This window comes from Vigna radiata, chromosome 10 (assembly GCF_000741045.1).
Source record: "Vigna radiata var. radiata cultivar VC1973A chromosome 10, Vradiata_ver6, whole genome shotgun sequence".
Classification (NCBI taxonomy): Eukaryota; Viridiplantae; Streptophyta; class Magnoliopsida; order Fabales; family Fabaceae; genus Vigna; species Vigna radiata.
In genome coordinates this window covers 9,718,526-9,733,946 of record NC_028360.1, presented here as the reverse complement: position 1 = coordinate 9,733,946, position 15,421 = coordinate 9,718,526, and the positions used below count along the sequence as shown (strand labels likewise).

At 32.5% G+C, this 15,421-nt stretch overlaps 1 protein-coding gene across 1 annotated transcript; it reads right to left on the bottom strand.

Moving 5' to 3' along the window:
- Positions 1-3,869: 3,869 nt before the first annotated feature.
- On the bottom strand, positions 3,870-6,321 carry LOC106775619 (probable protein phosphatase 2C 2). The gene is made up of 4 exons (XM_014662764.2): positions 5,739-6,321; positions 4,688-5,026; positions 4,298-4,477; positions 3,870-4,169 (listed from the first exon to the last, which is right to left on the bottom strand). The coding sequence occupies exons 1-4, from the start codon at positions 6,192-6,194 to the stop codon at positions 4,008-4,010; spliced, it is 1,137 nt and encodes a 378-aa protein (XP_014518250.2). The 5' UTR covers positions 6,195-6,321; the 3' UTR covers positions 3,870-4,007.
- Positions 6,322-15,421: the final 9,100 nt, after the last annotated feature.

The window sequence follows — 15,421 nt, the reverse complement described above, 5'->3', positions numbered from 1 at the left end:
AGCTATGGATGATGTAAGTCTATGAGCAATTATTTATATATAAAATTGATTTATATATCAAGTATCCTTATATCAAAGTTAATTTTTGATTTTAGGTATATGTTTGGGATCAGTAATAACTTGGGGCGCTCTGATGATTATGGATTCATTGATCTCCAATCCATTCACGAATCAAATGATTTTGATAAGATCAACACAAATCTCATAAGAAGTTTTGCAAGCGGCAAGAAAATATATTTTTTGCCTTATATATCAAGGTAAGTGAACTTTGTTAACATAATAAAGTTCCATATGTGATTTTAAAATATAATAGTTAATTATTATGAATTTCAGACGCCATTGGCAGCTTCTTGTTATTTCTATACAGGAGAGTTATGCTTTGTGGTTTTGTTCATTGCACAAGCCTCTTCCCACACATCTCAGACAATTAGTTGATTGGTAAGAACCTCAATGTTTGGACTTTTTTTTATATAAATGAATGCTAAAACTCTTTTTCTTTATATATAGTTCTATTCCAGCAAGTATGATGATTGTTGGGAAATCAATTGCTAACAGTAGAAAGATTGCATGGATTTCTCTCAAGGTTTGACATATGCTAAAACCATACTTTCTTATAGTTGTTTTGTTTTAATGTTTTTCATTAACTATTTACAACTGTGATGATATATTGTAGTGTAACAGACAGAACGGGTCATATGAGTGCAGATACTATGTAATGTATTGGATGACCTATATTATTCATTCTCATATCACAAGAGGCTGGGAAACGGTAATATTTAAATCTAACAAAATTTGGAATTCATATACACTTATTAATATCAATTGTTTTGTGCAGAAATTCAAGACTACTACACCAGTTCCTGAGAAGCCAATTTCATTCACGAGGAAAGTTGTTGCAAAATATTTAGTTATATTATATAATAAGTCATAGTTATTAGATTTAAACATTGTATTTTATTAGACTTTGTACTTTATCTGATGTTAAAATACATTTGAACATGTGTTTGATCTGTTGAAATTGAATTTGAACATGTGTTTGATATGCAGGTCTGGTTTTGTGGTTGTGGATATCACAAAAACAGACCTGTTATTAAAAAAAATTGCTAGAGAATATGCCGCGGTTGTTACCACAACCATGGTAGAAAGGCGTCGTTTTTTTAATTTTTTTTAAAAAGGACTTTTGGCCGTGATTATGGCATGAATTGCAGTCTATTCCTGGTCTTTTACCGCAGTTCGAATCGCGGCCTATAGTGGAACAATTTTTTTTTTTTTTTTAAAAAAAGGAGTTTTGGCTGCGGTTCCTACTACAACCGCGGTCTATTTGTAGACCTTTTGACCACAGTTCTAACCACGACCTATAGTCACAGACTTTTTACTGCGCCTGAATATGCCGCGGTTCGTAAACCGTGACGTATAGGTAAAAATAACTGCGGTCGTTTCCTATCGTTGCACTAGTGTTGGTATAATGTGAGTGATTACCACATCATATATATATATATGCACACACACGCACACTGCACTTATGAGTGGTTGACAGGAAATATTACGTGGGTTACATTGGATATAAGGTAAGTAACAAATTATGTTACATAAAAATATGCTACATTAATGACATTCAATGGGTGGGACAATTACAAAGTCTATAAATACAAGGTGAATGATCAGGTAAAAGATCTAATTCCAGAATTACATTGAGACCTTCTTGAGACACATATCTAACTTGAGCGTCAGAGTGTTTTTTGCAGGTCCACCCCCACTAGGTGAGAGATTTGCCGATCGGCATGACTCTCTCAGAAATGTTTGATGATGCGAAAGGACACCTATGGAGGAACAATGGTGTGATATGGTGAGGAAGAGTTTCAAGAAGTTGTATGACATGGTGCGGAGGAGCTTCACAAGAAGCATAGGTTGCACAACATGATGCAATTGTGGGTTGCGAAGTGCATGATGTGGCGTGATAGAGCATCGCAAGGTGCAGAGGTTTGTGTTCACAAGGTGTAGGGCATAATCTAACGATGATGACAGTGGAACATGTGAACGAACAGTGATACAAGTAGAATGCGTAATAGTGGTGATGTGACCAAAACGCATAATAACGGGGATCACGAATCCCAACGGTGGCACAACCGAAGGCACAAGAAACAACACTAGATTAAGTGACAACAACAACGTGAACACTGAAGAAGGTGAAAAACACTGTAAACAAGAGAGAAAAATTTTAAAAGATAAACCGTACACGTGTAGTTGTGGGAAGAGCAAATGAAATATAAAAAGTTAGTGCAAAAACAATTGAAGTATGTATCACTTTTAATTATGGTATTGTAAAACAATCATCTAGTTTATCTACTACGCCACTTTTAATGATAGTTGTTAAAATTTTTATCAAAATTATAAAAATGAACATTTATTTTGTTAGTCATCGTTATTTAACGTGTTGATTTTTTTTTTTTAAGTTTGAGTTCATTCAATATATATGATTACTCAAAATTATCGTTGGATAAAAATATAACTCACCTTTGTGCAATTTGCTTATAATAAAATACTAAATCAAATAGAAATAGCTCACAGATTGTTAACATATTTATCACTTCTTATTCAAATATTAATGAGTGATTAAAAATTGAGTGCATGCTGAGTAACCCATACGCAAGATTCTTTATTCGGTGTGGACATTTTCCATGCTTCTAAACGCCACCAAACTTGGTCAATTCCTTTACAAAAAGGGTGATGATTTATAAATGGTTCTAAACAATCGCGTTCCCACTACTCGGAATCACTTTTTAGAACATTTCTTTTCTCATCATTTTGTTTGCATGTTTAACGTACCCTAACAAAACAATAACTCTATGTGTGTATCACATTGTTTCGCTTTTTCAACGCTTTACGAAGTCAACTCCTACGTGGGAGAGGGAAACTATGATAAAAGTCAAAAGATGGGATGACAAGCCCGTTGTGATGTAAATTTCAGATCCAACAATTTCAATCTCATAATCGAAAACATGAGAAGACTTTGGTATCTAAAAACCAAAAATATACAACACTTTTCATGTAGAATGATTTTGACATACTAAATTATGTACCAAGTTTTAACACTTGTTACGATTCTAGAAGTATATTGAGTCAATGTTATGGCCTACAAATAGATAATCAAAGTTAAATGAAATTAAAAGAAATAATGTTATCATTTTATTATGAATATTTTTACAATGGAACAAAAAAAAAAAACTAGAGAAGGGAGAATTAAAATTACGGAATAAATGAAATCTTTTGTTTTATTTAATCCTATTTTAAACAATTTAAATAATAAAGTTTATATATAGTTCATCATTATCTTTTTATTAATCCTGATATAGACTTAATCTCGTTTCCAAAGTATTTTTATATAAACAAGACAAGACAATGCTTACAAGAGATGGGGAATCATGTGATTTAAAACCAATCAAGGTATAAATTACACACATACAAAAAAAAAAAAAAAAAAAAAAAAAAAAAAAAAAAAAAAAAAAAAAAAAACTAAATTATAGAAGGGTAAAAAACATCAACTCCTATAAACACAGCTTCAATATTCATAGTTAGGTAAACAAATAGGATCACTTAGTTTTGCTCTTAATTGCTCTGTGAACTATTGTTTTCAACTATGCATTCTACGTACCCAGAAAGAATGCAGTAAAACTTAAAGTAAAAACATGAATTGTACAACGATGTAACATATACGATATACATAAGATAATTTGCGGATAGAATCCTTTTATACACTCAAAAAGATGTTCATTGCTCGAAGATCTCTACCAAAAAATTACTAAAAGTTAGTGCTAATATCTTCAACGAACTCTGCCATTCGTCGGATATATACAGATTAGTCTCTTACTTTCAGGTTACCAACTTCATTCCTGTAACCTTAATGATCACATTCATCATCTTCTGAGTGTTGAAGGCTAAGAATGAAGAACTAACTAGGGTGGAGTCCTTCGTACCCTCCCAAAACCTTCTTGTAGCAATGAGACTCTTCAAACATAGTTTTGCAACTTGATGATCATAACACTTATATCATCCACAGAACCTCGCGACACAGATAAATCTACGAGCTTCTTACAAGCCTGCAAAGGTTGTTGTCTGTTGTTACCTACACAAAAAGGACCAGCAATATCCACTGCTTCCTGATTGCTAACCTGATCAAACAGCGTTTAATCAGTTAATAATAGCTGAATAATGTACAGTATCATGCAATGCATGATGCAAAAATTATCAAAATGAAATCATTAACTAATTTCTTAAATAAGGCCTTTATTTATTATACCTTTTCCCATAAGCCATCTGAAGCTAAGATCAACAAGTCATGCAGAGGTTCAATTTTAAGAACTTTGGTCTCAGGTTCTGCTATCACCCATTGTTTCAGGTTCCTATCTCCAATTCCCCTTGAAACAGCCAATGACCCTTGGATCCTCCACACACCACGGCACATATCAACATAGCCACCCTATTTAAATCAACAGATCAATGTCAAAGGAAGAACTTGAAAGAGGGTAAATTATATTTCAGACGATGTTGTTCATAGTTTAGACCATTCAATACATGTTAAAAAGCTGAAATTTTCAATTTATAAGAAAGAATTCGTTAACTAGTTGTGATTAGATGCTTGGAAGACAAATTGTAATTAGGATTAACACATGGTTGATTAATCAAATACCTGAGTTTCAATTCTGTCCCTTTCATCTTCCCTTGACGGCCTGTGATCAGATGTGAGGGCTTCTGCCACCCCGCCTCTGCTAATCACAGCACGACAATCCCCAACGTTAGAGACAACAAGGTTGCCATTCCATATCAATGCTGTCACACAGCAAGAGCCACCATGAAGATCCTCCTTCAAGAATTCAGAATCTGTGTTGAGGTAACCATGTTTCACTGCCTCCTCAATGTCACTTTCATCTCTCCTAACCACCTCATCCAACACATTCTTCTCCAAGTTATGTGCAGCGAATTCCGAAGCTTTTGTGCCTCCATGCCCATCGAATATGCCGAAGAAAGCCTAAACAAACAACAAAAAAACTCCATGTTAAAACTCGTTGCTGCACTTGCATCCTTTCTGCCCCTTAAAGCATATATATCAAACAAACTTCACAATTAATCACAAAATTTAGGTTAAAACAATTTTCTAAACTGTTCGAACAATTTAAATAGATTTTCAAACTGAAATAAATAAATTATTATCAAATATGATGGTTGTTATATAACTATAACATGATTATAAAAAAAATAATGAAAATAATTGATGAGTTATCATAAAATATAACAATTTTCAGAACCCTAAGATTTAATTAAAAAAAAAATATATATTTTATGTTTGAATGAAATTTTTTTATTTTAAAAACTTTTAGGAGAGAAAAATATATAAAAAAAAGATTGAGATTAGTTTCTTTATAACTCAAAGATTTATATATAATGCAATTTTACAAAAGAATTTCATATACTTTCTCTAACCTTATGGAAAATATTAATTTAACAAATAAAATTGTTTTTTTATTCTTATCAACTAATTCGCCAACATTGACCATTTATAGTAATTCTAAAAGTTTTGTAAATAATTATTTTTACGTTAAACTTGGTGAGAAAACAACCATTTCCGTCACTAACTTTTTTCTCTAATTCATTGATTTTCCGAAATGATTCTAAGGTCAATGCCAAACAAACCCAACACCAAAATCTTGGAAGAAATCGAAGAAAACTTGATTCTAAGTTACCTGCTTGGGTTCACCGCGAAGATCAACGGCAGCGGAGTAACGGTCCTCCATGTGGGCCCTCCTTCCTCGTCTGCAGAACACAGAAAACCCGCTTCCGTCGACCTCGATGACCGAGTCCATCGCCGGAGACGGCGCCGGCGCCGTCGAGAGCGTCAGTGAGAGAGAAGCGACGGGAATGTCGAGTTTTGCAGGTCTTCTTCGCTTCAACAGGGGAGAGGAAGGAGGAGAGGAGCAAGAGGGTGTGGTCGAGGGAATGGGAAGAGAAAGCATGAGAGGTTCTGTCATGGAAGAAGAGTTATTGTTGTTGGTGTTGTTGTTGAAGAGAGAGAACACGGGGGAATTAGGAACTGCTACGAAACAAGACATATTGCGACAACAACGTTGGCACTGTGCAGATTCTTGTTCTTCTTCCTGTTCTTCAAGAAAACTGTGTTTGAGTTTTGTTTCGGTTATCATGAGGGGGAGAGAGAGAGATGGCAGAGGGTATTTAAAGGAGAGTATGTGTCTGCCTTAAAGATGGGTCAAAGGAGGACTTTCTTCCTCATTCAATCTTTTTTTTCTATTATTAATAATATTCTTCTTATGTAATTACACCTTTTAAATGGTCATTTTTAGGATTAATTTTTTTAGTTTGACTAAGAAAATATATTTTTAGTAGTATTTGATTTTAAATTCTTTTTTTTTTTGTTACCATGTGAGATCTGTTATTTATCTTATAATTAATGAATGGTTAAATAGAATATATGAAGTGTTTCTTTACCAAAAGTTAGCATCTATCTGAATGAAATTTCTAATGCTTTTATATTTTCACAACGGATTTAAAATAAATATTAAAATTATTTGAAGAATGAATATGAAAGAATCTAATAATTTTTAAGGAAAAATAATAAGTTTAAGTTTTAGAAAAACAACAAATTAAATATCCGCGACCCATTTATTATTACAAATTCTTCTAAGAAATAATATTTTTTTAAGAGAATAATTATTTCTTTAAAATTTTCAGCTTTTTAAAATAAAATAAAAAATAAAAGAAAAACTTGTCAGATTAAAAAAGGTACAATTCATATCTTTCGAATTCTCTAAAGAAAATTACTTTATAAAAGAGAAAATTTCTCAATCTTATCTTAAAATAAAAAATAAAACTCATTTTATAAGAGCTAATGATGGTATTATATTTAAACCTTATCTTAATTATTGAATAGAAAATGTATTAATTATTGTGTAGAAAAAGTGTTGTGGTGATTAAGAATGGTCAAATGTTAATGTTAAAAGGTTCTTTGATGTTTGACACTTTGACCACATCTTTTTGGTGGCACCAATGGTTTAACCATCGTTCCATTTTGTATGGCCGGTTTTCTAGATTTTTTGATTCATCACAACACAACCATCTACGATGGACCTCTTCTTATTCATCTTCCGCTGTCAAAGTCGGCGATTAATTCTATCACACTAATCTTCTAAACAAGAAAAAAATATATATATATATTCCCAGCTAAAAAAAGAATATTCAAAAGTAATTTTCTATTTTCACGAAAATCAGATATTTAAGCAATTTTTTTCCCTATTTTAACAAATTTAAAAAGAAAAAAAAAAATCACTGTAAGAAAACAGCCCAAAAGAGTATATATAGATGATAAATTAAGGCAAGAACTCGTCAAAAATTGGAGAGATGGTTAATAAAATAAGAACAACTCTCTGAATTGTTAAGCAATTTTAAAAATGGTTTGCATGATTGCAGATTAACCGGCATCAAAATCTGTGAACAATTAAACGTTGACTGAAACAAGTGACAATTTCTCTGTAGATAAAAAAAAGAGAGGATAAGAATATATAATTATAGAATTATGTTGAATGTGTATTATTAATGATAGAACACTTTTTTGTATTGACTTGAGCAGTGCATAATTGTTTGCCAAGGTCAATTCCAATTTTATTCTGCCGGCCACTGATGCGGACATTTTCCAACGTAAAAAATTTGAATTATGTTTTCGGCTATGAAACATTCTTAACTTAGGATTTTAGGAAGAGTAACCGAGTAGGTTTGAAGATGATTTTTTTTTGTTGTTTATTTGAATGAATTTGGAGGTAAATAAGAGTAGATTTAAAAGTAAAGTTTCTGAGTGTAGAATTTAATTTATGTGACAGATTAAAAAAGTTTACTTTTAAATTCATTTTTGTTTACTTCTAAATTCATTCAAATAAACAACAATAAAAAGTTATCTTTAAATCCTCTCAAATCGTAGTGATTGATTTCCAAAGGTTAACGTCAGAAAAGAGTAGCTAACACCTTCGTCACTTCTATCACTGCCTTTGCATAATCTGTTGGTTTGTTTGACTGGGTTATTATAGTTTATGAAAAAGTCATTGATGTGTGTATTGTTAATATTTGGGTGGAATGAGCTTGCTTAAGCATGTGTGGAGTAAGCAACAACGCAGCCGCTTTTAATGTTATTCCAAACCCATTGAAAACTTTCACATCATTTTCATTAACAAGTTAATTATAATATACATGTCTTATTATATACTGTAAGACAGTTAATTAACTACAAATTGTTTTTTATTTTATAAATTTGTTTCAATGTATAACTTTTCAATTAGAGTAAGAGAGGTGGAATATCAGAAATATTTAAATGTCTTTTTTTTTTTTTATGTTTAAATCTTGTGTTATAACAAAAAGTAAGAACTTTTTGTGTTCCAAGGTTTTTATCAAATTGGTATAATTTTTTTTCCAAATTTACTTAAATAAATTTTTTTGCAGATGGACAAGCTGTAATTTCACAGTACAACTTTTGACAGTAAGAACGTGGTGTTTCAAGGTTCTTATTTTGTGTTTCAAGGTTCTTACATGGTGTTTCAAGGTTTTTATCAAATTTTTATAATTTGTTTTTCAAATTTACTTAAATAAAAATTTATACACATGGACAAGCTGTAATCTAATCTGACAGTACAACTTTTGTAACACCTATACAATTACCCTATCAACTATCCTATAATTCATTAAAGAGTTGGTATAAATATTATATTAAAACAAAAATACAATTTAAACTTACAATAAATAAATAAATAAATATAATATTATATATATATATATATATATATATATATATATATATAAAAGATAATTCAAAGGAGATTTTTTATTATTGTCCAAACATTCATCATGTACTTGTTATGTCTATACATGTACATAATATAATTATCAGATGTGACAGTATAACAATACCTATAAGAATAAGTTAATAAAAGTTATCATTAGATTAAATCAAGAATTCACATTCAGAATCAAAATGTCGCACTACACAACCTCATGCACTCAACTTTTATAATTCACTTATAACATAAACTATCAGAAATGGTGAAAGAAGAAGAGTTGTAACAGGAGAGGGATCCATGGCACTGGTGACGAAAGAAAGCATGGAAGCAAAGGGAAAGCTTGAGACAGATAAGGGAAACATAAAACTCTTATTGAATTTGTGTTTTCTGTCTTACATGAGAGAAAGGAGAAACTCTATCTTATATAGGATTTCTGCAAATAGAGAAAGGGGAAAAAGGGAAAGAGGGAAAAACTCTAACTAACAACTAATCCTAACTAACTAATTACTACTTTAGTAGTAATCTTAATTGATTTAAAGGTTTTGATAGTCTTCTCTCAAGTTGGATGATGTATTTGAACTAATCTAAGCTAGGGAATAATAGATCGAAAACGAACATGGTGAGGAAACTTGGTGAATATGTCGGCAAGTTATTCATTCAAACGAATGGGAATAAGATGCAAGAGATTGGCTTGGATCTTTTTGCGTACAACATGATAGTCCAAGTCAATATGCTTCGTCCTTTTATGGAAGCTTTGATTGTGAGCTTTATGCCTGGATGTAAAGATATTAAAGGAGATAGTTAGTAGGTGATTATATAGATTGACTTAACAAATTGACAAAAGAACATAAGTCCGATATAGTGTTGGTAAGGTAAAGCAACTTCTTTATAAATCTGTGATAGGAATTGGGATTATCTAAGTGATTCTCGATTTTATACATGAATTATGTCACTTAGAAAGGAAGTAGAGCATGACTTGCTTCCTAGTATTGTTATTTCTTCAAGAATTTCCAAAGCATATTTCCTTTGACAAAGATGAATGCCCTTCTTAGACCCGACCATTTCAAAGCCTAGGAAGTATTTAAGCTTTCCTAGGTTTCTAATCCGAAATTTATGGTGTAAAAGAGCCTTTACGTGATCAATCTCTGTGATGAAATTTTCTGCCAAAATAATATCATCTACATACACAATAATAGCTGTGAAATATTCAGGTGTTTTCTTTATGAAGAGAGAATGGTCAGATTTAAACTGAGTGTAATAAACAAATATAAGTAAAGTGGATAGTTTGTCAAACCATTGCCTACTGTTCTGTTTTAGACCATATAAAGACTTAGTTAGTTTGTAAACTTGTCCATTTTCATGAACATTCAGACTAGGCGGTGGCTCCATGTAAACTTCTTCATTTAGGTCCCATGTAGAAAGACATTGTCCAATCATGTTGGTGTACGAACCAATTCTTTGAGGCAACAAAGGAAAGTAGTAACCGGACAGTGGTGAGCTTGGCAATAGGAGAAAAAGTATCCAAAAAGTTTATTCCTTCTTGTTGGGTATAACCTTTAGCCACTAAGCGGGTCATGTACTTTTCTATGGTGTCATCTGCTTTGTGTTTGATTTTGTATACCCATCTACAACCGATGAGAGTTTTTCAATGAGGTAGTTAGGTTAGATACCAAGTACTATTGTCCTACAAAGCTTTGATCTTTTTCTACATAGCATCCATCCACCCACAGTTGGTTTTGGCTTCACCATAGGAACGAGGTTCACTACTAGCAATTATAGCCAGGGTGTATTTTAAATATTTCTTAGAAAAAGAGTTATAAGATAAAACGTTAGAGATAAGATATAGAGTTTTGAAACCATTTCTTATGCATAAGGATTTAGATGAGGATTGATTAACATGATGTATTTAGTCATCCAAGTATCCACGAGTCCTTCTAAATCTAGTGGACCTTCTACGATTGTGAACTCCTTCACTTTCAGTAGTATTAGTGTTGTCAGTATTAGCACTCTCAATAGGCCTTTGGCTATTGTTGTCAATTTCAATCGGGCTTTGTTCATCAATAGAATTATTGTGACACTCGGGCATTGACGAGGGCAGAGAGTAATCGTCGGTGCAAGAGGCACAAAGTGCGAGAGACACAAACAAAGAGCGACTCCTGGCAGGCTTCTAGTGGAAGGGGCATATGGAAGAATCGAACATACACTGGAATGAGAGGGATCTAGAGACTATATAGGTATGAGACTATGCGGTTGAAGGATAGCTTAAAGGAATTGATTTGGCTACTCATATCAACAATATGCATTTGCTTTTCGGTAGCCTAACCCATAAGAACTCTATGGTTAAGCGTGCTTAGCCTAGAGTAATTTAGGGATGAGTGACCTTCTGGAAAGTTTTCCCAGAAAGTGTGCGAGTGAGGACAAAACACATTGAAAAGCCCCGTGTTGATGTGTAGGGGCAATCAATATTCCCTGTGGGAGGAGTGTCATACATCAAATCATAGGGAGTTTTGCCATTAAGGATAAGGGAAGGAAACTTATTTATCAAATATGGCATGAGAGCAAACATAGGACCAGTAAGAATTAGAAACATTGGATTGAAAAAGCAGGCTACTAGTTATGTTTAATATATGATAATGTTTGCACTCCATAACAAAGTTTTTGTTGAGGAGTGTCAACATAGCTTCTTTAATGGTCAATACCATAAAAATTGTACAAAGCAATATAATTAAACTCAGGTCTATTGTCAATTCTAATGATCTTAAAACTGGTTTTTAATTCATATAACAAATTTATGCAATAAATCTCTAGTCTGACCTTTATTATGCATTAGAAAAGCCTAAGTATGTCTGTTGTAATCATAAACTATAGTAAGGAAATATCTATGACCATGAACAAAAGGAATAGAAACAGGACTCCATATATCATAGTGTATCATTTCAAAATAATTAGAAGACAGAGAACTACTTTTAGGGAAAGGTAATATTGTTTAGCATAATGGCATACACCATAAGCAATATGAGAAGGTATTTGTACATAAGGGAAATTTTTTCATATATGTTCTATAATTTTGTGTCTAGGGTGGCTTATCTACAATGCTACATATTAACATAAACACGTTTATAAGAGAAAATAAATTTAGGAATGAAATCTTGGTCAAAAATAGGAAAATATTGCAAGTAACAAAGGCCCTTGTAGACATTAACACATTCAATCATTTTCAAGGTAGAATTGTCAAGTATTTGACACATCTTAGAGGAAAATGTTAGGATGCAGTTTATTTCCCTAATTAAACTTTGGACATATATTAGATTAAAAGATAAAAGGGGAAAATATAAGACACTAAAGATAATAAAATCTTTCGAAAACTGAATGGTTCTTGCTTGTTTGACACTATGATGATGTTATTTGGCAGTTTAACAGATATGAGTTTGATTTTATGAAAAAAGACTATGGGTCACATGATCAGTGACCTGGTCTCTATAATATATGAAAATATACCTTGTTTGTCTTCTGTTATGTTCTTTTATATTTGACTAATTCTATATGAAGAATCATCAATATTTTATATCATCTTTAGCAACTTCTACATCTATTTTGGAGTAGAGGAACTGAATGTAGTGTTAGTGTTTGCCTGTTAGGTGGGTTGTGTTTCTGTAAGTGCATAATCACTCTTGCAAACATCGGCGGAGTTCTAGTTACTATGCTCTCATTTGTCCTGATTGTTGTTGTCATTCTTCTGGTACCACAGTGGGTAACCATTTTTAAAGTAGCATTCATCCATAATGTGGTTCATCTTTTGGAAGTAAGAGCATTATTTCCCTTAATTGGGATTTCTTTTTCTCCTTCTTCCTTGATCATGTGATCCAGAACCACTTCCCTAAGACCTTCAGGTCTGTTCTGATTTCCAATGATTTCGTTTATCAGTAGTGTTGGCTAGAATCTTGGTTTCAGTATTCTAATTGGTGATCTCAATATCTTGTTTTTCTTGTGTTGTTGCATGATGAGGGAGAAGACATAATTGATGTTGGGAAGATGCTCTATTAATAGGATTTATGTTATAGGTATCGTTTAGGCCCTTCAGAAAACAAACAACATGTTCTACTTTGTTGTATTTGACAAAGATTTTAGACAAATCACAACTATAAGAAACATCACAAGTACAACATGGTATGAGCCTAAGATTCTTCCCAAAGAATCTTCAAATTAGTAAAGAATTGACTTACGCTCCTTTCTCCTTGTTTAATTGAGTGAATGTCTTCGAAGTAATCAGAAATCTTGAAGTAATCACCTTTTGAGAACCTTTCTTTCAATTCATCCCACAATCTTTGGCATCTTTTACATACATGACACTTTCTACAATCTGTGAAGAAAGGGTCTCGATATTACAAGATAGAACCATAATGTTGCATCTTTCCCAAGAATGAAATAGGAGATAATTTTTTTAAGGTTTCTTAATTTGATCATATATGAATTTGATCTTGTTCTTGGAGAGAAAAGCTCTTCTCGTGTTTCTACTCTAGGAAGAATAATTGGTTTCATTCAGAACTTGAGAGATAAGAGTGAGACCTGGATTTTCCCCAAAATGTAGGTGAAAAGGGTTGGAATGATTGGAAGATTGGTCCATGTGCTCCATCATACCAAGAATGAAAGAAAACGGGTTAGGCATTTTCATTTAGATAGTTTTGGCACATCAAAGGTAAAGCAAGCAGCAAACCTACTCTGATACCATATCAGAGATGGTATGAGAGAAGAGGAGTTGGAACGAAAGAGAGATTTATGACAACAGTGACGGAAGAAAGCATAGAAGCGAAGGGAAGCTTGAGACAGTTAAGGAAAACATAAAATTTTTATTGAATCTATGTATTTCTATCTTACATGAGAGAAAAGGGAAACCTTAGCTTGTATAGGGCTTTTGCAAACAAAGAAAAAGGAAAAAAGGGAAAGAGGGCAATATAGGGGGGGGGGGGGTAGTGTGTGTGACTTTTCTTTTATTTTTATTTTTCTTAATCAATTATAAACACAAAATATCTCCGCGAGATCCTTCGTCAATCTCATATCATGTTCCTTTTCTTACTACTTTCTAAGATATATTGCATAATCAACATAACAACTAAAGCTTTCAAAACGGGTAACCCGGCTCGATCCGGTCCGACCCACCACGGGTTGGTCACTTAGTGAGCCAACCCAACCCGACTCATTTATTAGCGAGCCGGAAAAACTTGAACCCGGCCCGACCCACCACGGGTTGGTGGGTAAACGGGTTGGCTCACTAGCTCATTTAATTACATTTTTTTAAAATAAAAAAAATACAAACTTTCTGTAATTTAAATTTAAACAAATTTCACTCCCAAAAAATTATATTAAAGACAATTCAAAATAATAATAAAAACTACAATATAATCCAAATGTCATCCAAAAACAAACACAAAAAACATACAAATAAGTTTCTTATATTCATCATTTTTTGTTCCTTATTCAACAACATGAACAAAAAATTAATAGTTTAATCTGTAACATAATTTCTCAAATTCAAAGATATAAAAAGAGTTTGTTCAAATAATATATACTCAAATTGTTTAAATAAAATGAACAAAATCTTATACAAGCATGTCAGAACATGAAAAAAAATCATTCCATGTCTTCAAATCCCCCAGAACAAAAAACAAATTCACAAATCCCTATTTTTGTTATTATAGGGTTTTTGAAAAAAAAAAGAAAGAGAAGTGAGAAAACAAAAATGTGGAGAAAAGAGAACAAAAAAGGAAGGATGTTTTACCTGCTCCTTGAAGAATTTCAGTGAAGTGAGAGTGAGAGCATCATGAGATGAGAGCAAGTACCGTGAGAGTGATTTGTGAGAGCAGAGGTTACTTTTTTGATATACATAGTGAGTGAAGAGAGTATTTTATTTTCAAGGGTTTCATAAATAAAATAATAAATTAAAAAAAATAAAATTAGGTAGGTGGGTTGGAGGGCCAACCTGACTCACCACGGGTTCAACCCGCATGAGCCGGGTCTAAATGAGTTGGGTTGAAATCTGACCCGCATATAGGTGGGTTGTATTTTTCAACCCAACCCGTCCCGAACCCGTGACGGGTGCGTTGGCCTGCGGGTTGTGACCCATTTTGACAGCTCTAATAACAACATATGCATTCAAATTAAATATAATTGAATTATTAATGCAATGAAAAAAAATCAAATCAATTGGATCTGTATGGTAAAAGTTATACAGGAAACAAACAACAAAGGTCAAAGTTATCAACCATCTAAACTACTGAAATATTACGTAGAAAAGTTTTCTAACTACAAGCCTCTAAGATTTAACCAGTCAAAATAGATAACAATATATCTAAAATCCATACTAAAACTTTCAATTTGATCTAAGGGTTAATGAAGTGGAAATCTTACTTTTACCTAGATGGCTTAGAGACACAACTAAGGTGGTGATTAGGTCTCTCAAAATGTAAAACTAATTTCTCTAAGCTCAGATATTCAATTATTAATCCCAACAGTCAATGTGAATTAATATGTTTTAAGAACCATATATATCAATGTTTGAACTTGATCTAACGATTAATTATGTAAGAATTGAG

Bases quoted from the DNA above. Each gene is read 5' to 3' on its own strand.
- LOC106775619 (XM_014662764.2), bottom strand. From the start codon at position 6,194: ATGATAACCGAAACAAAACTCAAACACAGTTTTCTTGAAGAACAGGAA. The intron at 5,027-5,738 runs GTAACTTAGAAT...TTGTTTGTTTAG, and splicing joins TTCGCGGTGAACCCAAGCAG to GCTTTCTTCGGCATATTCGA. The intron at 4,170-4,297 runs GTATAATAAATA...CTGTTTGATCAG, and splicing joins CAGATGGCTTATGGGAAAAG to GTTAGCAATCAGGAAGCAGT.